At 42.1% G+C, this 23351-nt stretch overlaps 1 protein-coding gene across 1 annotated transcript in view; it reads right to left on the reverse strand.

The window, feature by feature from the left end:
- Window positions 1-1917: 1917 nt before the first annotated feature.
- LOC121283332 (growth arrest-specific protein 2) overlaps window positions 1918-23351 on the reverse strand; it is a 213055-nt gene continuing 191621 nt past the window's right edge. Inside the window, exon 8 of the mRNA XM_041197796.1 lies at window positions 1918-3174. Coding sequence (XP_041053730.1) covers window positions 2926-3174 — 249 coding nt within the window. The 3' untranslated portion in view covers window positions 1918-2925. The remainder of the gene's footprint in view (window positions 3175-23351) is intronic.

Below are 23351 nucleotides of genomic sequence, written 5' to 3' on the forward strand. Positions count from 1 at the left end.
TCAGGGTGGTCAACCTGTGGAATTCCCTCCCACAAAAGGCTGTGGAAGCCGGGTCACTGAGTATATTCAAGAAAGAAATTGATAAATTTTTGGATATTAGGAGCATGAAGGGGTATGGAGAGAAAGCAGGAATATGGCGCTGAGATAGAGGATCAGCCATGATCATTTGAATGGTGGAGCAGGCTTGAAAGGCTGAATGACCTACTCCTGCTCCTAGTTTCTATGTTTCTAGAGCACAGCATACAACCGCTATCAGTGACACACAATCTTGGGAGTATTGCAGTGCACCCCCTGAACGGTTGAAGTATTGGAAGTGCATCTTGAGCAGATCCGTGGTTCTCTATCACCGCCCTTGTGGAGGCGTGGCTCCTATTGTACCACCACTTGGCCTCTGTTCTTGGGTGGCGGAGAGGTGTCATGGGCCACCTCTTCAACGGATAGCCCTGGTCACCCAGCAGCCATCCATCCAGTCGGGCTGGAGCATTGAAGAGCCTCAGCACCTGGGAGTGTCTCAGGATGTAAGTGTCATGGGAGCTGCCAGGGTACCTTGCACAGATTTGCCGAATCTGCATCCTGTGGTCACACACTATCTGCATCTTCAGGAAGTGGAATCCCTTCCTGTTGTTGAAGGCTCCTGGATCATCCACTGGTGCCTTGATGGCCATATGTGTGCAGTCGATTGCACTCTGGATACAGGTGAACCCCCAGCAATCACTGCAAAGTCTCTGGCTCATTCTGCCTGACTGACCTCGTCCATGAACGAAAGTCAATGCACGCCTGAACAGAGTGTCTGTTACCAGTTTGACGCAACTGTGGACAGCTCTGCACAGAGCCCCCACGAAGTCCTGGAAAGAGCCGGAGAAATAGACATTTAGGGCCACTGGTAGGGTGTGTCCACCCACGCACTCAGAGCTGATCTCAGGACCGATCCTTTGACAGACGGAGGTCACCGTCTCCCTTGGGAGAAGGAGCCTCCTTCAGCATTGCACCTCAGACACGTTGAGCTGTATTTCTGCCTATAAACCCTGGCAGCAGGATAATGGCATCTTCTGTGGCCCTGCGCCCCTTGTGCCTGCGCCTCTCCTCCCACAGGTCATTCCCCTGGAAACTAAATAAGGACACCTGGCCTCCTCCCCATTCTGGTCCTCTCTTCCTCCTCAGGAGGTGCCTCCAGCAGAGAGCACAATCCTCTTTACCAGGGTAATGGAAGGCTGTCTGATACCTGGTAGACCCTGTGCGGTGAATCCTCCGGGGACCTGGAAGACAACACTGAGTCCTGAACTGAAGCCTCTAAATGCTCTGAAAGCAGCGCTGAAGTGAAATGAAGCTGTTCTGTTCACAGAAGCAAGCAGCAGCAAGTGATATCCAAAACTATTCTCTATTCGCTTTGTGAAGCCCATTGACCCCCTCTTATCCCGCCCGTGGATGAGGTTTTGCAAGTTGTGGCCTGCCCGTTTTGCCCGTGCGACGGCCTGAAAATCGCATGGGCCACATAAAGCTGGAGACAATTGGTCTCTCAAGGGCCTTTACTGGCCAGTTAATTCATGGTGGGTGCGCCTCTGTCTTCATCGTGTGCACATTGATGTCGGGACGCTCGTCTGACATCAACATGCTTTATTTCACACACGGGCGTATCGGGTGTGTGCCCACATGCCCATGGTGCATTAGATCAAATGTGTCTTTGCAGGTGCATGTGTTTGGAGCAAGAGATTTGATACTCTAGCAGCAAATCTGAGCAGTGATTACAGGCCCAAGGGTTTATATTTTTTCTGTTTGGTGTAGCTACAGGAAATGGAAAAAGCAGAGGCTCATTGAGCAATAATTCAATATTTGGAATCCTGAACAGGGGAAAATATTGCAGCTTTTGTTTCTACTCTCCCCTGGCTTCATAGTTGTGGTAATTTTTTTTAAAAAATCTGTAGAAATAATTATTTAGATTGACAGCTATGCAACAATTGTGGCATTGATTTGAGAATGTTTGTTCAAGTAAATTCTGGTAAAAATATGAGCTACCAAAAAACACTTAGAGCCAACTGTTAATTGTTCTAATTGGTTACAAATGGTTCCTTCTGCATTGCTGTTGTTTGCAAAGCAGCATGATGTTAGGAGAAATAGGAATGATTCTGTAGTGCACAGAATTTTATGATTTCACTATTGAATTGATGGGAAGGAGAGGAAACCTGATCTAGGTGTTATGGTAATGTTAAAACCACCAGACAGCCTGATATAATCAAATTGTGCCAAGCATCAAGTTCAGCTACTTGGCGGAAAAGGTCAGTCAACTGAGTTTAGAATGCTCAAAATTGGGAGGCAGTCCAAACTCAAATGGTATAATCATATGGATGACAGAACATAGTGTAGTTCAGTCTCCTTGGTACTTTGTAAATATTCATACCACTATACGTCAACAATTTGCACTGTATTTAGTCCTTCCTGTTTGGTATATTGTCACTGTTGCACCAACAATATTATTTTTAACACTCGGCCACTGAACAGCAAGAATACAAGAGAAGCAGAATGTGGGAGAGCCAAGCAATGTGGAGAACATGGAGCACATCTGTAACCAAAATAGGCACTGCTACAATGTTACCAGCTTCCAATCAAGGAATTTTCCTAAAGTGAGACTTAAATAGGTGAAGCTATATGCTAATTTGTGAGCATTACTATCCCAATCACTTTCTTTAAAGTCTACTTACGGCACTGCCATTACCTCTTTCCTCAGTCTGGTAATAGCCTACAGTTTTTTTCTGGCCCCTTTTTGGATTCACTAAGACTTGCACAAAAATCCCAAAGATCCTAGTGTGATTGAATTAGGTTATGATTGGCCAGCTTCGTTTGAAAAGGTTGAAGTAGTTACTTTTTGGTATATTGGATCGCTACTCAAAATAATAGAGTGAGCACAGTTACATAGTAAATACTGTGCAATCACTTTGTTCCCCAGTTACCACCATTATTACTTGCACTTTCTCGTCTACTTCTGTAATGGGCAGCTACCACAAGGTAACTATCAGGGCTCAGGTCTTTGATAGTCCTGGACTTGCTAGGGACTGGTGAAGTCTTGCCATCCACTCTGGAAATCTGCAGCATCCGGCAGGGGTCATGCTTCAGCAGGTAGCCTTCAAATGTCTCCCATCCCCCTCCTACACGCACCATCACATGTTTGTTGTGCAGCATCTGCAATGCAGAATAATTGTTTAGCAAAATCAATGGAAGGTTATAGAATGGGTTGTACAACAGAAGAGAATTCAATAACGATTAAAAAGCCGTGACGAATTTCTGTTTAGATGTGGAAGAATGAGACACAAACATAATGAACATATTAAGAATAAAAACACAAATATCCTTGCTAATTTTGCCACAGCAATCAACACTATGGTGATGATTTGACATTTTATTGTCAGCTGCTATATACACTCAAAAGCTATTAGCTGTATTTATTGATTTCATATTACAGTCCCAATAGGGCATGCCAATGTAGCTGTTACAAGGAAGTTAAAGCAAAATGAACTGCCAATACCAGTTCTCAAATATAAGAAATATTTAATTTCTATTAGTGGTATATCCAATTAAACTTGTCCAAGATCGCTACAAAGCAATTGTTAACTTGTCAAATTAAATGTTTTTTTTAAATTCCACACAACTTGGCCATCCAATATTAGATAATATTGCAGAATTTTAATATTGCTTAGTCCTTTTAAATACCCAGTGTTCAGCCTTTCTTAGATAACGAAATAAAATAAGCAGAAAATTACATAATGTCATAAGCTTTTGGGAACCCCATGGATTTTCTGTAAATGTTATGCATTTTACCAGAAACAGCTAAAGAAATAAAAGGAAATGTTTTGAGTATTATTTAATGATACATTGAGAGTAGACCTGATCTATGTCTTAATAGCCTATCAATGCATATATATTTAATGTCTGATGCATTAAATCTAGAAGGCAGCACAACACCTTTTTAAAAAGTTAAAATTTATATGTGCAAGCTAAAATTCTTAATTGAAGCTAAACTAAAATTATGAAAGATTTAAAAATAGTCAAAAAACAAAGTCTGTGCATTTAGAAATTTTATTTTCAGCAGGCTTAAGTGAGGGACCGAACTGGACTTCAACTTTCAACACAACTATTCCACAAATAATTCATCTTTAATCTGATCAAATCAATTGCACATACATTCTAGTGAAGTGTCCACAATATTCACCATCATTGGATCTCAATTCAACAATTTCTGAAGTGACTGCCGCTCCACTTGATTTTGGCAATTTAACTTGAACTCCATTAACCAAATGTACTCCTTTAATATCGTCCTTTCCAAGTTAACCTAATCCAATGATATGAGTATGGAAACTATCTCGAGGACAATGGACCAGTCTCCTAAAGTGATTTTAAAAGCAGTACTATATCATGAGATATATTTGTTATTTTCATACATAAAATAATAAACTAAGCTGTGGAAATCAATAGGAACTTCATATAAAAGAAACAATGAAGAATCAGAGTATATTGAAATGAAACTCTATTTTCAAAGTTCAACCTCCAGAGTGAGTATTTGAGCATAAAATAATTGGTGGACCAGATTAACTGAAATATTCTCCATAAACCCACACAGAGTTATGCCACTCGTTTGATTATGCATTAGCTTTAGAAGCCATCAGGTTCAGAAAATTGATGCACATGGGCTATTGCAAATTGTTATTGGATATTCTGTAGAAAGATTCAAGTGTCAATAGGTCACAAATCTATCTCTCAGTACAGCTGGCACTTACTACAAATTATTACTTATATTTGGGTTACTTTCAGAGGAAAGTGCTGTTATCAGCATGTTAATTATGCAAAATAATACTCATCTTTATGTAATGTGTATTTAACTACTGTGGTTTAAAAACATTTGACTAATTTTCCTGAACTGATTAATATTAATCAACTAATGGACTAATCCCAGTCAATGAAAGAATTTTCGTTTGAAGAAGCAAGGTTAGTTCAGTATTGAAAGGGTAGTGAAAATTAATTAGGAGTAGTTTGTTTAAGTAGATGAGTTATATTTGGTGTTTTCATACATAGGTAAAATAATAAATCAAGGCCATTCATTTATGACTTTCAACGAATAATAGTTGTAGAATTCAATCCCTCAAATATCAAAGTAAAATCTTGCAAAAACACAAAATTATAAACACCCTATTTTTGAAAGGGATAGGCATCTTTAAGAAGCCTCCTTCTCCCAGTAAAACCAGTGTATATACCATCATTAATTTTTTTTGTGGACAAAGTACATGCTTGGGATAGAGTTAGAAAACATTAAATTTGCTTTGGAACCAATTTATATCAGGTAATTTTTATATCTCTAACAAGCCTTGTGTTCCTGTCAGTGCAATCTCTTAAATGTTTATCAGTGTCTTTCCCACAAAACATACACAATGTTTCTTGTGCACTGATCTTCATGGTCAAATTGACAATCTATAATGATGGGGAAAAAAAATCTATGACAGTGAAGATTCTCAAATTCCCAGCTGTCTTTTATCACATAGCTCCATTCCTGCAAACTCTTGCCTTTGCTTTTATATTGCCTTCCTCTATCCCCATGATTTTTTTAATATTCATTCATGGGATGTGGGCCTCACAGTCTAGGCCAGCATTTATTGCCCGTCCCTTATTGTCCTTGAGAAGATGGTGGTGAGCTGCCTTCTTGAACAGCTGCAGTCCATGTGGTGTAAGTACACCCACATGCTGTTAAGGAAGGAGTTCCAGGATTTTGACCCAGCGACAGTGAAGGAATGGTGATATATTTCCAAGTCACCATGGTGAGTGGCCTGGAGGGGAACTTTCAGGTTGTGGTGTTCCCATCTGTCTGTTGCACTTGCCCTTCTAGATGATAGTTGTCGTGGGTTTAGAAGGTGGTGTCAAAGGAGCCTTGGTGAATTCCTGCAGTGCATTTTGTAGATGGTACACACTGCTGCCACTGAGAGTCAGTGGTGGAGGGAGTGAATGCTGAAGATTGTGGATTGGGTGCCAATCAAGTGGACTGATGGTGTTGAAGCTCCTTGAGTGTTGTTAGAGCTGCACTTGTTCAGGCAAGTGGAGAGTATTTCATCACAGCCATGACTTGGGCCTTGTAGATGGTGGACAGGCTTTGGGGAGCCAGGAAGTGAGTTACTCGCTGCATGATTCCTAGTCTCTGACCTTCCTTGTAGCCACAGTATTTATATGGCTAGTCCAGTTCAGTTCCTGGTCAGTAGTAACCCCAGGATGTTGATAGTGGGGGATTCAGCGATGGTAATGCCATTGAATGTCATGAAGTGATGGTTAGATTGTCTCTTGTTGGAGATGGTCATTACCTGGCACTTGTGTGGCACGAATGTTATGTGCCACTTGTCAGCCCAAGCCTGGATATTGTCCAGATCTTTTTGCATTTGGACATGGATTACTTCAGTATCTGAGCAGTCGCGAATGGTGCTAACAATGTGCAATTATCAGCGAACATCTCCACTTCTAAGCTTATAATGGAAGCTGATGAAGCAGCTGAAAATGGTTGGGCCTAGGACACTACCTTGAGCTCTGCAGTGATGTCTTGGAACTGAGATGATTGACCTCCAACTGCCACAATCATCTTCCTTTATGCTCAATATGACTCCAACCAGCAGAGAGTTTTCCTCCTGATTCCCACTGACTCCAGTTTTGCTAGGGTGCCCTGATGCCATCCTCGGTTAAATGCAGCCTTGATGTCAAGAGTGGTTACTCCCACCTCACAATTCCATGCTTCCTATCAGTGACCTAATCCCTGAAATCTCCAGTTTCTGTCTTGACACTTGTTCTGTCTCTTCTTGTTGCCTGCTGTACCCTTGTGATTTCGTAATTTTGTTCTGACAATTACCTAGTTCTTTCTCTAACTCTTTGTTCTGTCACTGCTTTGTAATCTCCTGGGCCAGGTAATATTCATGAATGCATGCAAGTTGTTGCCATTACTATAACAATTATTCTCTTTTAACTGCCAATAAAATACATTCAAATTTTTAATTAAAATCACTGAGTATTTGGCATTCTTCCTTGGCATTAGCTATACCCCCATTCGGTATCATTTGCAAATTTTGCTATTACTTATTTTGAATGCAGGTCATTATTGCCATCCTCATCTAGCCATAGTCCCAAAGGACCACAGGAATCTCTGCCTTAGAGTCAATTTTTGGCAACTCATAGCTTGAGGGGAGCCACTCCACAAGTACGGGGCAAGGCAAGGAGGCAAAGCCTCCATTAAATACCACAGCCAGTAGGGGGATTGAAACCACTCTGGTGTTATTCTGCATCACACTCTAGCCACTTAGCTAACTGAGCTAATCGACCCCCTCCCCAGATCATTAATGTAAATAAGGAATGATAGTGGTCCGAGCATTGATCTCTGTAGCAAACTGCTTTCTATCTTTCTCCACTCCTTTACTCTACTCTCTGCTTTCTATTTTGAAAGCTAATTCGCTATCCATTCAGTTATTGGTTCCCTCACACTACATGCCCTAATCTTTGTCATGAGCCTACTGTGTGGTACCTTATCAATGGCTTTTTGAGCATCTAAGTATATGACATCTATTACATTACACATATCAACTCTGTTACCTCTTCAGAGAACTCTTATCAGGTTCATTAAACATGACCTAGTCTTTCAGAATCCCTGCCTTTTTTGTTTTCTTTTGTGTCTCAATGCACTTCTATCACTTATTTTGATATAGACTTCCACTACCTTTTCCATCACAGATGTTCAGCTAACAGGTCTATAGTTCCCAAGTTTTGTACCATTTTTTAAAATATATGAACAATATTAGTTGTTCACCAGTCCATTGACACTACTTCCCTTTCTATGGAACTCTGGTATATATAAACTAGTACTTCTGCTATCTCCTCAGTGTCCTTGAGCATGCATGAGTGTACAGCATCTGGACCTGGGGTTTTATCCTTTAATATAGTTTGCTAATTGGTTTCTCCCTTTCTATGCCAGCTGCATTAAAGATCTTTTTTAAGTTCATCCACTTGTGAAGTTTCATTTCCTTTAGCAAAAACTGAGGTGAAGTAGTTATTCAATATCTCAATCGTTTCTCTCCTATCTGTGCAGTAACCGTCAATGATTCTATGATTGCAGGGTGCAGCAGTGATGCTTTTCTTGTTGGACTTCTTACGTATTGAGTGAGAGGGGACACCTGTATATAGTATAAAAACTCAATTCCCTTTACCTCATCGCTACTTCTTCCAGCCGCTTTATTTGGGCGTAGTTGAAATCACCCAGATTTTTTTTCTCTATCCACTAGGCAACATATATATTTGCATACATATTTTTCTTCCTCCAATTCCCTTCCGCAATTTGGTCAATAGTATACCCCCATTATGGTGATGAATCCCTTCCTAACTTTTAATTCAATTCATATGGATTCAATTCTACTGCTAATCACATCTTTTTTTCCCTATTGCCATTGTTACCTTTAACTAGTAAAATAATCTATCCCTCCTTCTCTTTCCTTCTTAAATGTGTTATATGCAGCATTATTTAGTTACCAATCCTTCTCTGTGTAGCCATGATTCAGTCATCTGTAGTATATCTGGATTCTCTCTACAAATAATTGTCTCTGGTTCATCCATTTTGTTCTGAATGGTGTGTACATTGCTGTATTGATAGTTGAAATTGTCTTCATTTATTATTCCTCTTTCTGGTTTTGGTTATTTTAAATTTATGCTCTATGACTTCATCAAGTCTTTGGACATTATGTCATCCTCATTTCTTTCTTTAGTTTGTCTTTTACTTGCTTTTCCTAATTCTGTTATTGTTAGGTTTCTGTCAGTCCCTAGTCCCTGCTCCCCGCCCCCCTCCACCACCCCCCTCCCCACCCCATGTTATAAAATCTTATGCAGCCCTGGTTCTCATGTTTCACTAGAATCTTGGTCCCAGCTTGCTTCAGGTGTAGCCTGTCCCAACCATACACATCTTTCCTGTATCAGTTGGAGGCAGTGAACCAGGTTCTCCAAGTGCAATGTGGAAGACGACATCTTCTGTCAGATATGACTGAGTTAGCTCTCATGCCTAGAATTTCTATTTTCGTCTATGAAAATGGTAGTGGTCCAAAATCATGCTTTACAGTGGATTCCCTAATTGCTAAATTTATCCTGTAGAATTTATTTTTAAAAAGTTTCTTTTAAAGTAGTCAAGAAATCAAAATATAAATGTGCCTTCTTTTCATATGTTACTCCCCTTCCCAGACTCCCCTTCCCATATTTGACCAGCCCAGATATTATAACTCCATCAGCGACTCTGCATACATTAATAAATTCAAACATGTTTTGCACTCATCAATGAGTATTTTTTAGCTGTTATCATTTCTGTAAATTATCTTCCATTTTATGGCTTGGTAAGGAGATAGCAAACTCTGTTTTGAACCTAGCTATTTTAAAATCATTTGAAAGGAAAACAGAAAATATTGTTTTGTTTTAATACAGGGCTAAGATTTCAAATAAATAAATTATTAAAAGAAAGCCTGGTGTATTTAAGTAAAATGCCCATTTCAATTATGATCATGTGTGTTTCCAATCTCGAGAGATTTATTGTCATGGAAACAAAACATCGTCCTGTATATCATTATGAAGATTAACATTACCACAGCCTCCAGGTAACAAATAAAAATTCATTTCTTTCGTTCTGAACCATAAGGAACTCAAGACTGTAAAAATGACTTAATAATCAGTTATAGACCTGGATCAATTTAAAAGCACTATAAATATAGCATACTGCACTCAACTCAGGAAAATTGATTAGAGTGGGTAAATTTGTAAAATACCGTTATTTTGATTCTTTATCAATGATTTTTTTAAGGCATAAAAATCTTGCTGTGCTGCAATATTAGATGATACTAGTGTTGCATGGAGTTGTTGCCATGACAACACATTAAAATGATGCTTGTATTTTATTCTTTACAGCCCCAGTAGGCCTTGGGTTCTGAGAGATGGTGGGTCAGCCATCACTTTCTTTGACTGCATGTCCTCCAGCTCAATTTCCCCACACTAAATCATTTATTGTGATGGCATGAAGCCAGTATTAATATAATTTGCTTTATAATACCATTAATGATAATGACCCAGCAAATGTTAGTGTGACTATTTACTATATGTTTTTTTGTCAACGACAAAAGAGCTATGTATTTCTAACTATAGGGAGTTCTTCAGTGATAAATGGAGTATGCCAAAGTCATGTTAACCACAGTTTTGATCTAAGAATATTTTGCTTGCATATATTTTTCTTCATCTCATGTGCACGAGGGTAGCAGCTGAAAACTCTTGGTGATGTGGTTTTTAATCTGCAGGCTGCTTAATATTTCATGGCTGCTGAACTGTGAAGGAGCACTATTTCAGCGAATATTTGCATTGCTATAGTAATTTAATGTAGGAAACACTGCATGGTACTTCACATGCAGTATAAATGTATTTTTAAATTACACAGAAACTCGCCAGAAATAGGGTTTGTCCAGTTAGTTGTGACTAAAGAATGATGGGGCCTTGTGTACTCAGGGTCACTTGAATCACCAGCAATTTATCGTTTTGTTTCAAATTATAGCATAACAGTAACCTGATGGCATAAAAAAAAACCAACCTGCGCACAATAGGATATATTTTTTAAACCTTTGATATCAAGAAACTTGTAGGAATTGCATTCAGTAATTATTTTCTCTGCATTCCCTACACACTCTGTCATTCAGTTAATTATTTCATAGGTTTTCACTAATATCCTTGGGTATCAGAGGCCCAGGATTAATACCTCGAGGATGATGCCAGGGGCATTATCTTCTTAAAATAATCAGAAGTAGCAGTTAGTGAAAATATAATGTGATTAGTAGAAGGATATATCAATTTTCAAAGTTGAGTTTGTGAAACAAACTAAAAATATTGAAACTAAATTCATCAGAATATATAGCAACTTTAAAACTAAAATTTACTGGTCATTGTTGTGCACATGAAAGTTTGATTGTGATCCACTGAGATACTACATGGCATGCAGTGCTTGTGAAGCACTTGTCACTAACAGATATGGAGTCAATGCTATAGATAATCTCACTTTACTATCTTTCCTGTTTTACTGTTTTCGGTTTCCATTCTGTGACATTCAAACTGTCTCGTGCTTAACATTTATGAATATTTTTTTACTATCCCTTCAAATTCCCTTCCTAACAGCACTGAGGACGTACCTGCACCAGATGGACTGGAGTGGTTTAGAATGTAGCTCACCACCAGCTCCTCAAGTGCAATTAGGGATGGGAAACAAATGCTGGCCTTACCAACAACATGCACATTCCGTGATTGAATAAAAATAAATATCTGTTCAGTAAGCTACAATATCGTTGCATGATATGAAAAGTCCTAATGTGGAAATGTGTGTGGTGGCTGGCCGCTTTAGTCCACACTAATCATTGCACCATTACTGCATAGGTCAGGAGAGTTGCTTAAACTAGTACTGAAATTCTATTTTGGGAAAACACAATCTTCAAATTATACATATGTCAGAGTTCAGTATTAACTCCTGCTGCTATTCTACAACTACAAGCAGGGGGCTCAGGGAGCTTAGTGTATCCAAGAAAATTTCCAGAGGAACATATCAGCTGAAATTTTCCGCCAGGTTGGAGTGGGCGTCATGCAGACGTGAATGGGCAATATGGCAAGAAGGCTAAAAATCGATTTTACGCTGTCGCGAAACCAGTTTGCGATCGTCCGCTCCACCTGTCAATGGTGGGCTGCCTTTCTCGCCATCTAACATCAGGGGCAGAATTTTGCTGTCGGCGAGCAGGGGGCAGGGCCCACTCACCGATGCGGGATGATGTCGGGCGGAACCTCCGACGTCACCCTGTCCCATTTAAATTTTCAGGAAGGCGGGGGCGCAGCAAAATCAGCTGTGAGCCCGCCAACCTGTCAATGGCCACTTGAGGCCACTGACAGGATCATTTAACCAATTAAAGGACCTGCCTGTCGAACCTTAAGGTTGGCCAGGAGCCCCCAGTGGCAAATAGAGAAAACGTGAAACCTCATCCAGCGGCGGGATGAGGTTTCACGCATGGTTTTAAAAATTGTAATAAAGTTGTTCTGTAATTTATGAACATGTCCCAACTCATGTGACATTGTCACATGAGGGGACATGTAAGGGATTTTTCTTTTCTCTATTTTAAATAGTTTTAAAAGTCGAAGCAATCTCCCTGAGGCTGCACTTAGCCTCAGGTAGATGTGCGCTTTTTCGTGTGCACGTGCAAAAGAGCACACTCTCGATTTAAGGGATTCCCCCCCGCCCCCACCCCCCGGCATCTGCACAGGGAACGTATAGCGCTTCCCATCGGATGTCACGCTGGGCGGGCCTTAATTGGCCTGCCCACATAAAATGGCGGTGCAGCCCGCTTCGCTGGAGGCGATTGGTTCGGGCCCACCCGCCTGACAGGCAGAAAATTCTGCCCCAGGAACCTAATTTCAATGTATTTGCATCTCATCTTGCCTGGTTGCTGGAATCATTCCACCCCCCCCAACCCCCACCCCCCCACCCCACTGCCCCCCATGCACACCAACGTATTTCACAACTGAATATAAGTTACTTTTATCTGGCGAGCTGCATTTTTTTCGGGGCTTTGAGACTTATTTGCCTACCTTGCTTCAGGCAGCACTCGTGGTCATCAGTGCCAGGCTTCATAGGCAGCACCATATCACTTTTTGGGGGGGCTCACAGGCAGGTCTCTACTTATGAGACCAGCTGTAAGGTGGGGGTGGCCTTTCAATGGCTGTAGGCCAAGGGCTTGCTTGGGGAAAGGGGAGAAGTGGCCTCAGGGAAGAGAAGAGGCTGCAGGGCTAGGGCATTACTGGGGAAGGGTGTGCGTGGGGGCACATGTTGATCTGTGCAAGTGGCCTCAAGAGGGTTAAGGCTGGGGAGGCAGTTTCCAGAGGATCTGAGGCCAGATGGAGATGTGAGTGTGTGTGAGAGAGAGAGTGAGTGGTGATGTCCCTTGAGCTGGCAGTCACTGAGATGCCAGTGAATGTGTGATAGACTTGTGAGTGTGTTAGTTTAAAGTGATGAGATGGCTCCTTATCCTAATGGCACAGATGAGAACAATCATCCTCTTTCTGCACTGGACAACAAACCTCTTCTGTGCAGCAATGGCGCTAACCACCACTGCCACCGCCTCCCAAGCCAGAGTGGTGACACTGATGGGCCTCCTGCGGCTAGAGTGGGTGTAGAAAAGATTGTGGCGGCCCTCCACAGTGACCAAAAAGGCGTTTCAGGGACACGTAAGTAAAACAGTGGGCTGCAATCTTCTTGCCTTTCAGGGCCGTGTTTTCTGTATAGCAGTCCTGGGCTGCAAGCATAGAGAACCATGCGAGCGGCTGCAGTTCAAATATGGCGCCCAGTGTGAGGAAGTACGAGGTGATGGTGTGGCAGGCGAATCAGAGGAAGCCTGCCAGCGAAATGGCGTGTTTCCTGTGACTGCATAAATAGTAAGGCGGGAAGAGGATGATATGGTGTGAAAACCTGCCATTGTAGCCAATGGGTAAAACTTTGTTTTACATGCCCGCTACCTCACTTAGTGCAATTCTGGGACTATTCTGCCCATCGTATTTGGTGCCTCTCGCTACCATTTTTTTTTACTAAAGAGAGAAAAGTGTGGATTAATCACTCCACAATTCAGGTTTAAGAATAATTGCTGTAGGTTTTATGGTACCTGGATGTCAGACCCATTGTCACAAAATAAATAAATGGTTACATTATAAAAGAGTTAAGCATAGTGATCTATGGGCAATCATCATGTTTGGATAGCTTCCAACTATTCCAGTAGAAAAACCCAAATGAGGACTACCAATTTATTTCCATCAAATGGATCAGAGACATAGCAAATATATAGTTAAAACAATGCTAGCCAGTAAGTCTGCTTTCTACCTTCCTCTATATATTGTAATGGAACCCAAAGATAATGTGCAGAATCTTACGCTCGGCGTGTGGGCGTGTGCCCGATATACCCGAGTGTAAAATGATGTGCGATTACGTCGGGCATGCATCCTGACATCATCACGCACTCACACAATATTTCATTCAGTGGGCGCACACCAGAGTTGGCTGTGTGCCTGTTGATAAGTTAAAGGCCTATTAAGGCCATTAACAAGCTAATTAAATTAGCCCCTGGTGGCATTCCGTAGGGATCGTTCCCTCCAGAACACCCTGGTCCACTCCTCCATCTCCCCCTACTCCTCAACCCCCTCCTATGGCACCTCCCCATACCCATGCAAAAGATGTAACACCTGCCCCTTCACTTCCTCTCTCCTCACCGTCCAAGGGCCCAAACACTCCTTTCAAGTGAAGCAGCATTTCACTTGCATTTCATCCAACTTAGTCTTCTGCATTCGCTGCTCCCAATGCGGTCTCCTCTATATTGGAGAGACCAAATGCAGACTTGGTGACTGCTTTGAAGAACACCTGTGGTCTGTCTGCAAGAATGACCCAAACCTCCCTGTCACTTGCTATTTTAACACTCTACCCTGCTCTCTTGCCCACATGTCTGTCCTTGGCCTGCTGCATTGTTCCAGTGAAGCCCAACACAAACTGGAGGAACAGCACCTCACCTTCCGACTAGGCACTTTACAGCCTTCCGGACTGAATATTGAATTCAACAACTTTGGATCTTGAACTCCCTCCTCCATCCCCAACCCCTTTCCATTTCTTCTCCCTTCCTTTTGTTTTTTCCAATAATTTATATAGATTTTTCTTTTCCCACCTATTTCCATTATTTTTAAATCTTTTATGCCCTGCTAGTCTTTCCACCCCACCCCCACTAGAGCTGTACCTTGAGTGCCCTACCATCCATTCTTAATTAGCACATTCGTTTAGATAATATCACAACCTTCAACACCTATTTGTTCTTTTGTCTGTGACATCTTGTGATTATCTGCTCCTATCACTGCTTGCTTGTCCCTACAACCACACCACCCCCCCCCACCACTTCTCTCCCCCCGCCCCTCCTTAAACCAGCTTATATTTCACCCCTCTCCTAATATTCACTCAGTTCTGTTGAAGGGTCATGAGGACTCAAAACGTCAACTCTTTTCTTCTCCGCCGATGCTGCCAGACCTGCTGAGTTTTTCCAGGTAATTCTGTTTTTGTTTTGGATTTCCAGAATCCGCAGTGTTTTAGTTTTAAATTAAATTCAAATTTTTGCTGCCAGTCCAATCTTTTCGTGGGCAGGCAGAAAGGCCAAGCGGCCTTTACGTTTTTTAGGAAACCTCGTCCACGAGCGGGATGAGGTTTCCTAAAGCAAAGAAAAATTGAATAAAAACTTTATTTTGGTATTAAAAACAGGGACACATGAGATGGGACATGTTTTATTAAATTTTTACTGACTTTATTAATTTTATTAAAAAGCGCTGCAATCTTCGCGAGGCAGCTCCGTGCCTCAGGGAGATTGAAGCACTCTTTCGCGTGCATGTGCGAAATACACGCTAGGCCCGGCTCTCATTCCTCCCCCCGCCCGCACAGGTAGTGCTCAGGGCTGCAGCTGGCAATCCACGCAGTGTGGGCCTTAATTGGCCCATCCGCATGAAATCGCGGAGCAGAGCCGACCGCAAGCAGTGGTCAACTGCCCCTGCCGAGCACCCCCGCCAAGGGCAAAATCCTGCCCAATGGCATGACTCAACTCATAGTACAAAGGAAAATAAAAAGGAAGACTTGCATTTATATAGCACTTTTCATGATCACCGAACAGCTTGATTTTTTTACAGCCAATGAAGTACTTTTGAAATATAGTCACTGTTGCAATGTATGAAACACAACAGCCAATTTCCGCACAACGTAGCGCATTGAGAATTACATTGTGCATTTTGTCCACTTAAGGTTACTTAAAGGAATCCATGGGAAGAATTCTCCCATCTGCGAGCAAGGGCGGGCCCTGCTCACCGACGCGTAAATTGATGCGGGATGACACTGGGTGGAACTCCCAACGTCACCCCGCATCATTTCCATTTTCAGGTCGGCAGAGGCACAGCCGTGTCAGCTACGCACCTGCCAACCTACTGAGGCCATTGAGAAGCTAATTAAAATCATTAATGGACCTGCCTGTCCGACCTTAAGGTCGGTGGGCAGGCCGGGAGCCCTGGCAGGCTTCAGAAAAAGCATGAAACCTCATCCACGGGCGGGATGAGGTTTCATGAGGGTATTTAAGTTTTTAATAAAGGTTTCAAAAAAAGCTATGGACATGTCCCAAATCATGTGACAGTGTCACATGAGGAGACACGTCAGGAAATTTTTCTATCACTCGTATTACAATTTTTAATTCAGAGCCGATCTCCCTGAGGCAGCACTTAGCCCAGCTGAGGGAATCGCCCCCCCCGCCCCCCCCCGCCCCCCCCGCCCCCCCACACATAGCGCTTCCTGGCGGACGTCACGCTGGGCGGGTCTTAATTGGCTCGCCTATGTGAAACGGTGGCGTGCCTGCTCCTGCACCTCCCCCCCTTCAATGGGGGAAAATTTTTCCCTATATTTTAATAGCGTCTGCAATTCTGATTCTGAATGCATCTTGTCCAATCTTAATGTTTCTCCCCAAGAACTTCACAAACAGCAATGTGATAATGACCCGATTGTTTTTTATTGTGATGTTGATTGAAGGAGAAATATTGGTCAGGATACTGGGGAGAATTCCCCTGCTCTTCTTTGAAATAGTGCCATGAATCTTTCATGTTTACCAGGCTGAGTTTAACATCTTATATAAAAGACAGCACCTCCAGCAATCGCTCAGTAGTTTATTGGGCTGGTAACTTAATTTTTGTACTCAAGTCCAGGAGGAGAACTGAACCTGAAATCTTCTGCATGAGAAGCAAGAGCGCTAGCAACTAAGCTACAGCAAAAATTAACAACCTGAACAATTCATGCAACTGTTATTTCAGATGTTCCAGCCAGAGAGAGAGGCAAACCTATGGGAGGAACTCAAAAAGCCTGAGGACTGAGGCCTAGAGCATTTACCTTCGGGACAGAGGCAGAGACAAGCAGGAGAGCCCAGAGCTTGAAAAGAAAAGTGAATAGTGACATCACAGGTGAGTATTGCTGGTTAGGGACTGAGTCTAAACAACTGGAGTGTAAAAAACCATTAAAAAATAAATGTCAGTAACAATTAAGTAGCTGGCGAGTTTTATCTTTCATTCTTGAGCAAGGTTTATTACTGCTAGTAAGGGTGTAAGGTTTATCAGTATAAGTTAGGTTTATTAATATTACTAAGTTTTATTAGTATTGGTAAAGCTTTATTAGTATTGGTAAGATTTGTTACCAGTAGTGAGGTTTATCTTCAGTAACAAGGTTATCAGTTAATAAAGAGAGAAATGGCAAGGTTGCTCCAACCTTGAGAGTGCACATCCTGTGCGATGTGGGAACTCCAGTATGTTTCCCATATCCTGGATAACCATTTGTGCAGGAAGTATTGTCAGTTGCAGCAGCTTGAACTCCGGGTTTTGGAACTTGAGCAGCAACTGCTGTCACTGCGATGCATCTGAGAGGTTGAGATTACATGGATAGCACATTTATGGATATGGTCATCCTGCAGTGTAGGAATATGCAGGGAGAGAGGGGATATGTGACCACCAGATAGTCGAAAAGAAACAGGCAGGTAATGCAAGAGTCCCCTGAGTGCACCCAACTCTCGACCCAGAATTCAGTTCTGATTACTGATGAGAGTGATCAGTTCATCTGGGAGTGCAGCCAGAGCCAAGTCCATAGCACTGCGGTGGCTGAACTGTACAGAGGGATGCAAGAAAGACTGGGAGAGCCATAGGGATAGGTTACTCGACAGTTAGGGGACTAGACAGACATTTCTGTGGCTGCAGACATGAATCCAGGATGGTGTGTTGCCTACAGCAAAAACAAAAATACATGGAAAAACTCAGCAAGTCTGACAGTATCTGCAGAGAGAGATACAGTTGACGTTTCGATTCCGTATGACCCTCCATCAGAACTAAGACATAAAGAAATGTGATGAAATATAAGCTGATAGAAGGGGGTGGGACAGGAGAGCTCAATAGGGGGCCAGTGATAGGTGGAGGCCAAGAAGAGACTGCCAAAGTTGTCATAGACAAAAGGACAAAGGGGTGTTGACTTCCTGGTGCCAGGTCAAGAATGTCACTGACCGGCTGCAGAGCATCCTGAGGGGAAAGGGTGAACAACCAGCAGTCGCGTTCCACATTGGTGCAAACAACATAGAAAGAGGGATGTAGTCTTGCAGTTAGAATTTATGGTAGTAGGTAGGGAATTAAGCAGCACCTCAAAAGTAGTAATCTATGGATTACTCCCAGTACCACGTGCTAGTAAGCATAAAAATAGAATGTTAGAGCAGATGAATGAATGACTGGAGAGATGGTGCAGACGAGGGAGGGCTTGAGATTCCTGGGACATTGGGAAGGCTCTGGGCATGGTGGGACCTGTACAAGCAGACAATTTGCACCTCAACAGGGCGGGGACAAATATATTTGTGGTGAGGTTTGCTTCTGCTGTTGGACAGGGTTTAAACTAGTTTGGCAGGAGGATGGGAACCGGATGGTGAATTCAGATCGGACAAAATCAGAAATGGAAATGGAAGGCAGAAGGATAATGAATGAGTCTAGAAGGCAGAGGAAGAGGGTTAGAAAAATTTTTAAAAAGAGTTTGGCAGTGCTCAAGGGTATATACTTCAGTACGGCAAATAAAGCAGACGAGCTGAGGGCATAGATTGAAATGTGGCAGTATACTATCATAGCTATTACAGAACCATGTCTTAAAGAGGGTCAGGAATGGCAGCTCAACAATCCTGGTTGCAGGATTTTAAGACGAGATAGAGAGGGGCATAAAAAAGGAGGTTGGGGCTGACAATTTTTGTCAAAGAAACAATTACAGCTTTGAGGAGGGTTATATGTTAGAAGGATCATTAAATGAGACCATATGGATTGAGCTAAGGAACAAAAAGGGGTGGTCACAGTACTGGGAATGTAATATAGACCTCCAAACAGTCAGAGGGAGATAGAAGAGCAAATATGTAGACAAGTCTCTGAGAAGTGCAAAGACAATAGGTCAGTAAAAGTAGGCGATTTTAATTACCCCAATATTAATTGGGATGGTTTTCATATGACAGGGATGGAGGGAACAGAATTCTTGAGGTGCATTCAGGAGAACTTTTTTGGCCAGTATGTTGCAAGTGCAACAAGAGAGGGTGCTGTTCTGGACTGTGAAATGAAGGTTACCAGGTGGAAGAAGTGACAGTGGGAGAACATTTTAGTGGTAGTGTTCATAATTCAGTTAGTTTTAACATAATTAAGGAAAAGGACAGAAGTTAAAGTTCTAAATTGGGGTAAGACCAATTTTACTAAGCTGAGGAGTGATTCAGCAAAGGTGAACTGGAAACAGCCACTAGGAAGTAAATCAATGTCAGAGCAGTGGGAGACATTCAAAGGGAAGATTCAAGCAGTTCGGAGTAAACATGTTCCCACAAAGCAAAACAGTGGGATGGCCAAATCTAGAGCCCCCTGGATGTCAAGGAGCATACAGACTAAGATAAGGCAGAAAAGGAAAACTTTCGTCAGAAGCCGAGAACTCAATGCTACAGAAAGCCAAGAGGTGTATAAAAAATGCAGGGGTGAAATCAAAAAGGAAATTAGGAAAGCAAAGAGATGGCATGAACGAATATTGGCAAGTAAAATCAAGGAGAACCCAAAGATGTTTTATCAATACATTAAGATAAGAGAATAATTAAGGAAACAGTAGGGCCCATAAAAGACCAAAAAGGTACTCCATGTATTGAGGTGGAAGATGTGGGTATGGTTCTTAATGAATACTTCGTGTTTGTCTTCAGTAAAGAGGGAGACAATACAGTACTCCTCCTCCTGTAATTAAGGAGGAGTGTGGAATATTGGATGTGATAAACATAGGGAGAGAGGAAGTTTTAAGGTGATTAGCATCCTTGAAAGTGGATTAATCACCAGGGCTGGATGAAATGTGCCCAGGCTATTAAAAGAAGCCAGGGAGGAAATAGCAGATCCTCTGACCATAATTTTTGAATCTTCACTGGATGCAGGTGCGGTACCAGAGGATTGGAGAACTGCTATCATTGTACCTTCGTTTAAAAATGGAGTACAAAATAGAATGGATAATTACAGGCCAGGAAGTCCTGCCTCATATTAATTAAAGAGCTATCAACCCAAAAATTAAAGTGGTGTGAGTCGCCCAAGCGGAAGCAAGCTTGTTCCCAAGCTTGAGTGCAGGAAGCCTGCCTTCAGTGTGTAATACAAGCTGATGTGTTTACATAAATATGAATAATCTGATGAGCTGAAGTGAAATGCGATAATAATAAAAGATCAGTCATTCTAGAGCTGCCAAACTTCCAGCAGTTTAAGAACTGCTACATACCCTAAAATAAAGATAAAAGCAAATATGACAAGTGTTTAATGAGAGGCAGAGAATGGGGAGGAAATCCCTGTGTTTATTTTGTCTGTGAACGGACAGGGTGGCTGTGGCTGTGGGGAAATCTCCCTTTTGGGTAATGCTTTTTATGTGCACAAGAGTTTTTATTTTTGCGTGTATTATGTCTTGAGTTTGTGTCCTTGCAAGGTTCCTTTTTTAGTATATGGGATTTCACTTTTTTATGAGGCCTTGCATTCTTGTGTAACAAAAGCAGAGACTGTCAATTAATGTCTAAAGCTAGCTATAGGTTTGCACTATCCAATCTCAGTGACTTCCAAAAGCAAGCTTCTTACAATCAGCAAGAAAATTTCCACTCTTGTCCAACAACCTAGACTAGAATAGAATTCAGCCCTCACAGGAGAAAACAGTATGTGTGCACTTCTCCAAATGTGTTACCCAGCCACCATTTACACCACATTTTAAACCTGCATTATTTTCCCTCTAGGAAAGAACAGAACGGAAGACCCTGTTTATAATACAACCCAAATTGGACAATAATGATTTTGTTTATCTTGTTCTCAAATTTGCATTCTTATTATTCATTGCCAATATTTTTAATTTAATAGGAAATAGGTTCCTAGAAGGTTATGGTTTATGCTGAATGAGCACTTTATTTCAAACTAAGAGTTATGTGCTGTCACATGCAGAAGGGAAAAAGATTAAGCAATAACTCCATTGCTGAAGTATGATACAATGTAAGATTCATTAACCTGCTGGAGGAAAATCCATTAAAAAAAACCTTACAGGTCACTGTTCTGCCAGGGGACCAATCCCTTGGCTTCTGAATGATGAAATGATTGTATCTGTTGGCGATACTTTTTTTCAATCAAGTCACTCGCAATGAAACACTGGCAATTTTCAATAACTTCAGAGAAGAGTTAAAGAATAGGTGTTGCTTAAAAAAAGTGAGGTACAAAGAAGTATTGTCCATAGCAAGCAATTACTTTTTCCAAAACAACAATAATTATTTAATATTTTACTTTATTACAGAAAGCTAATCTTTAAAAAATCCTTGTTGGTGACTGGCAAAGTTAACTTTTTTTCCCAATTGTCAAACTGATCACATTCAGTAAGTATGAAAATGGTAAAAGAAAAATCTGCTTTAAATTATATGTTTAATAAGATGTTAATTAAATTCCAGTTAAAATACTTCAAATCCATGCACTGTTTCAGGTAAAAAAAAAATTGAGGAACGTTATGGGCAAAGAAGCAGCTGCCAGATTTCTCATAATTTCCAAAAGCTACACACAGCACAGCAGCCAAGCCTAGTGGCCAACAAACCCGTACCAGGAGCTGAGTAGGTTGTAAATACAGTACAGGCTGGATTTTCAGAGTTGAGGAGACTCTGTGGAGCTTTAAAAATAGCAGCCAGGACCCAATTCCAGGGTTCCTGCCCCCATTCCCTGTACCCCAACCTTTCGTCAACACAGGATAAGGGTGGGGGCTGATGTGGGGCATGAGACTGCACCCTGCACTCCCAACCTGGCTGGCTCCATTTTGTGGGGATAGGCATCTCCTAGCCCTCCGCAATATTTGTGGAGTCAGGCTAGTTTTTCAGTGAGTTGTGGTCCACAGCCCTTCAGGGGTGTCTTGAACCATAGTCTGGATGAGGGAATCTTTTGAAAGGTAAGTTCAAAAGGTCTTACCCATGGCCTTTGTATCAACCTATTACTCTCCACCCAATCCCAATGGCCACTCGTAACCTCCATGCCAGCTTATGCCTCTCCACCCACCCCCAATGGCCACTCATACCCTCCATGTCAACCTAAAGCATTTCAATCCCCATTTACCCAGTTTACATTTTGTACAGAACCAATGAACCCTATGATAACAAAGTCATAGGTGGAAAAGATTTTTAAAAAGTTATTCATTCATAACTTTCTTATTAAAAGCTGCTTTTACTCCAAGCCTATAAAATTGTCGATCAACCAGCCCTTTAAAGCATCAAAAGCAGAAAATGGAAAAACTTGAACCTCTTTATCTTGTGCAAATAAACATTCAGCAATTGAGAAATAAATCTTAAAGAGAAAGCTATCAATCAAGCAAAGCGCAGACATGATGGGCTGAATGGCCTCCTTCTGAGCTGTAGGTGCAGCTGTTTCAACATACTAATGGATGTCTGGGCTCTCAGCCAAGAATGCATAACGAGGCCCACAATGAGTAATGTGGCAGTTTTTCAAGCTATCTGCCCCTTGACAAATTTTTCAACACATTACAGCTAAGCGGTTTTGGATATATAGTACTTGCAGTCTCTTTTGCTGATTCCACAACTAGGCAATGTCTTTTCCTCAGAAACGAAGTTCTGGACAAAGGGGCAAAGGCCTAATTTCATCCTAACCTGGATTAATTACTGTGGATGAAGCAGATGAAGAAGAAGAAATGTCTGGAAACCAGATTCCTGAAAATAAATCTGAAACCAAGAACCAAACTTGAGAAAGAGCTAAGCCAGAAGCAACAAAGGCAGAGACAATGCAGGAGGTCAAGGAACAAGAGCCTGTTCCAGGTGATGCACCAAAGAAGGTGGTGGCGACGACTGAGATGAAATCTAAATGTTCATGTCAACCCAAGCCCGAATCCTAACTCAAGCCCCCAGCCCAGCCCAAGACCGAACCCCAGCCTCAGCCCGGACCCCAGCCTCAGCCCGGACCCCAGCTTCAGCCCGAACACCAGCCTCAGATTGGATCCCAGCCTCAGCCCGGACCCCAGCCTCAGATTGGATCCCAGCGTCAGCCCGAACACCAGCCTCAGCCCAGACCCCAGCCTCAGATTGGATCCCAGCCTCAGCCCAGACCCCAGCCTCAGCCCGAATCCCAGCCTCAGATTGGATCCCAGCCTCAGCCCAGACCCCAGCCTCAGCCCAGACCCCAGCCTCAGATTGGATCCCAGCCTCAGATTGGAT

Source organism: Carcharodon carcharias, chromosome 10 (assembly GCF_017639515.1).
Source record: "Carcharodon carcharias isolate sCarCar2 chromosome 10, sCarCar2.pri, whole genome shotgun sequence".
NCBI lineage: Eukaryota > Metazoa > Chordata > Chondrichthyes > Lamniformes > Lamnidae > Carcharodon > Carcharodon carcharias.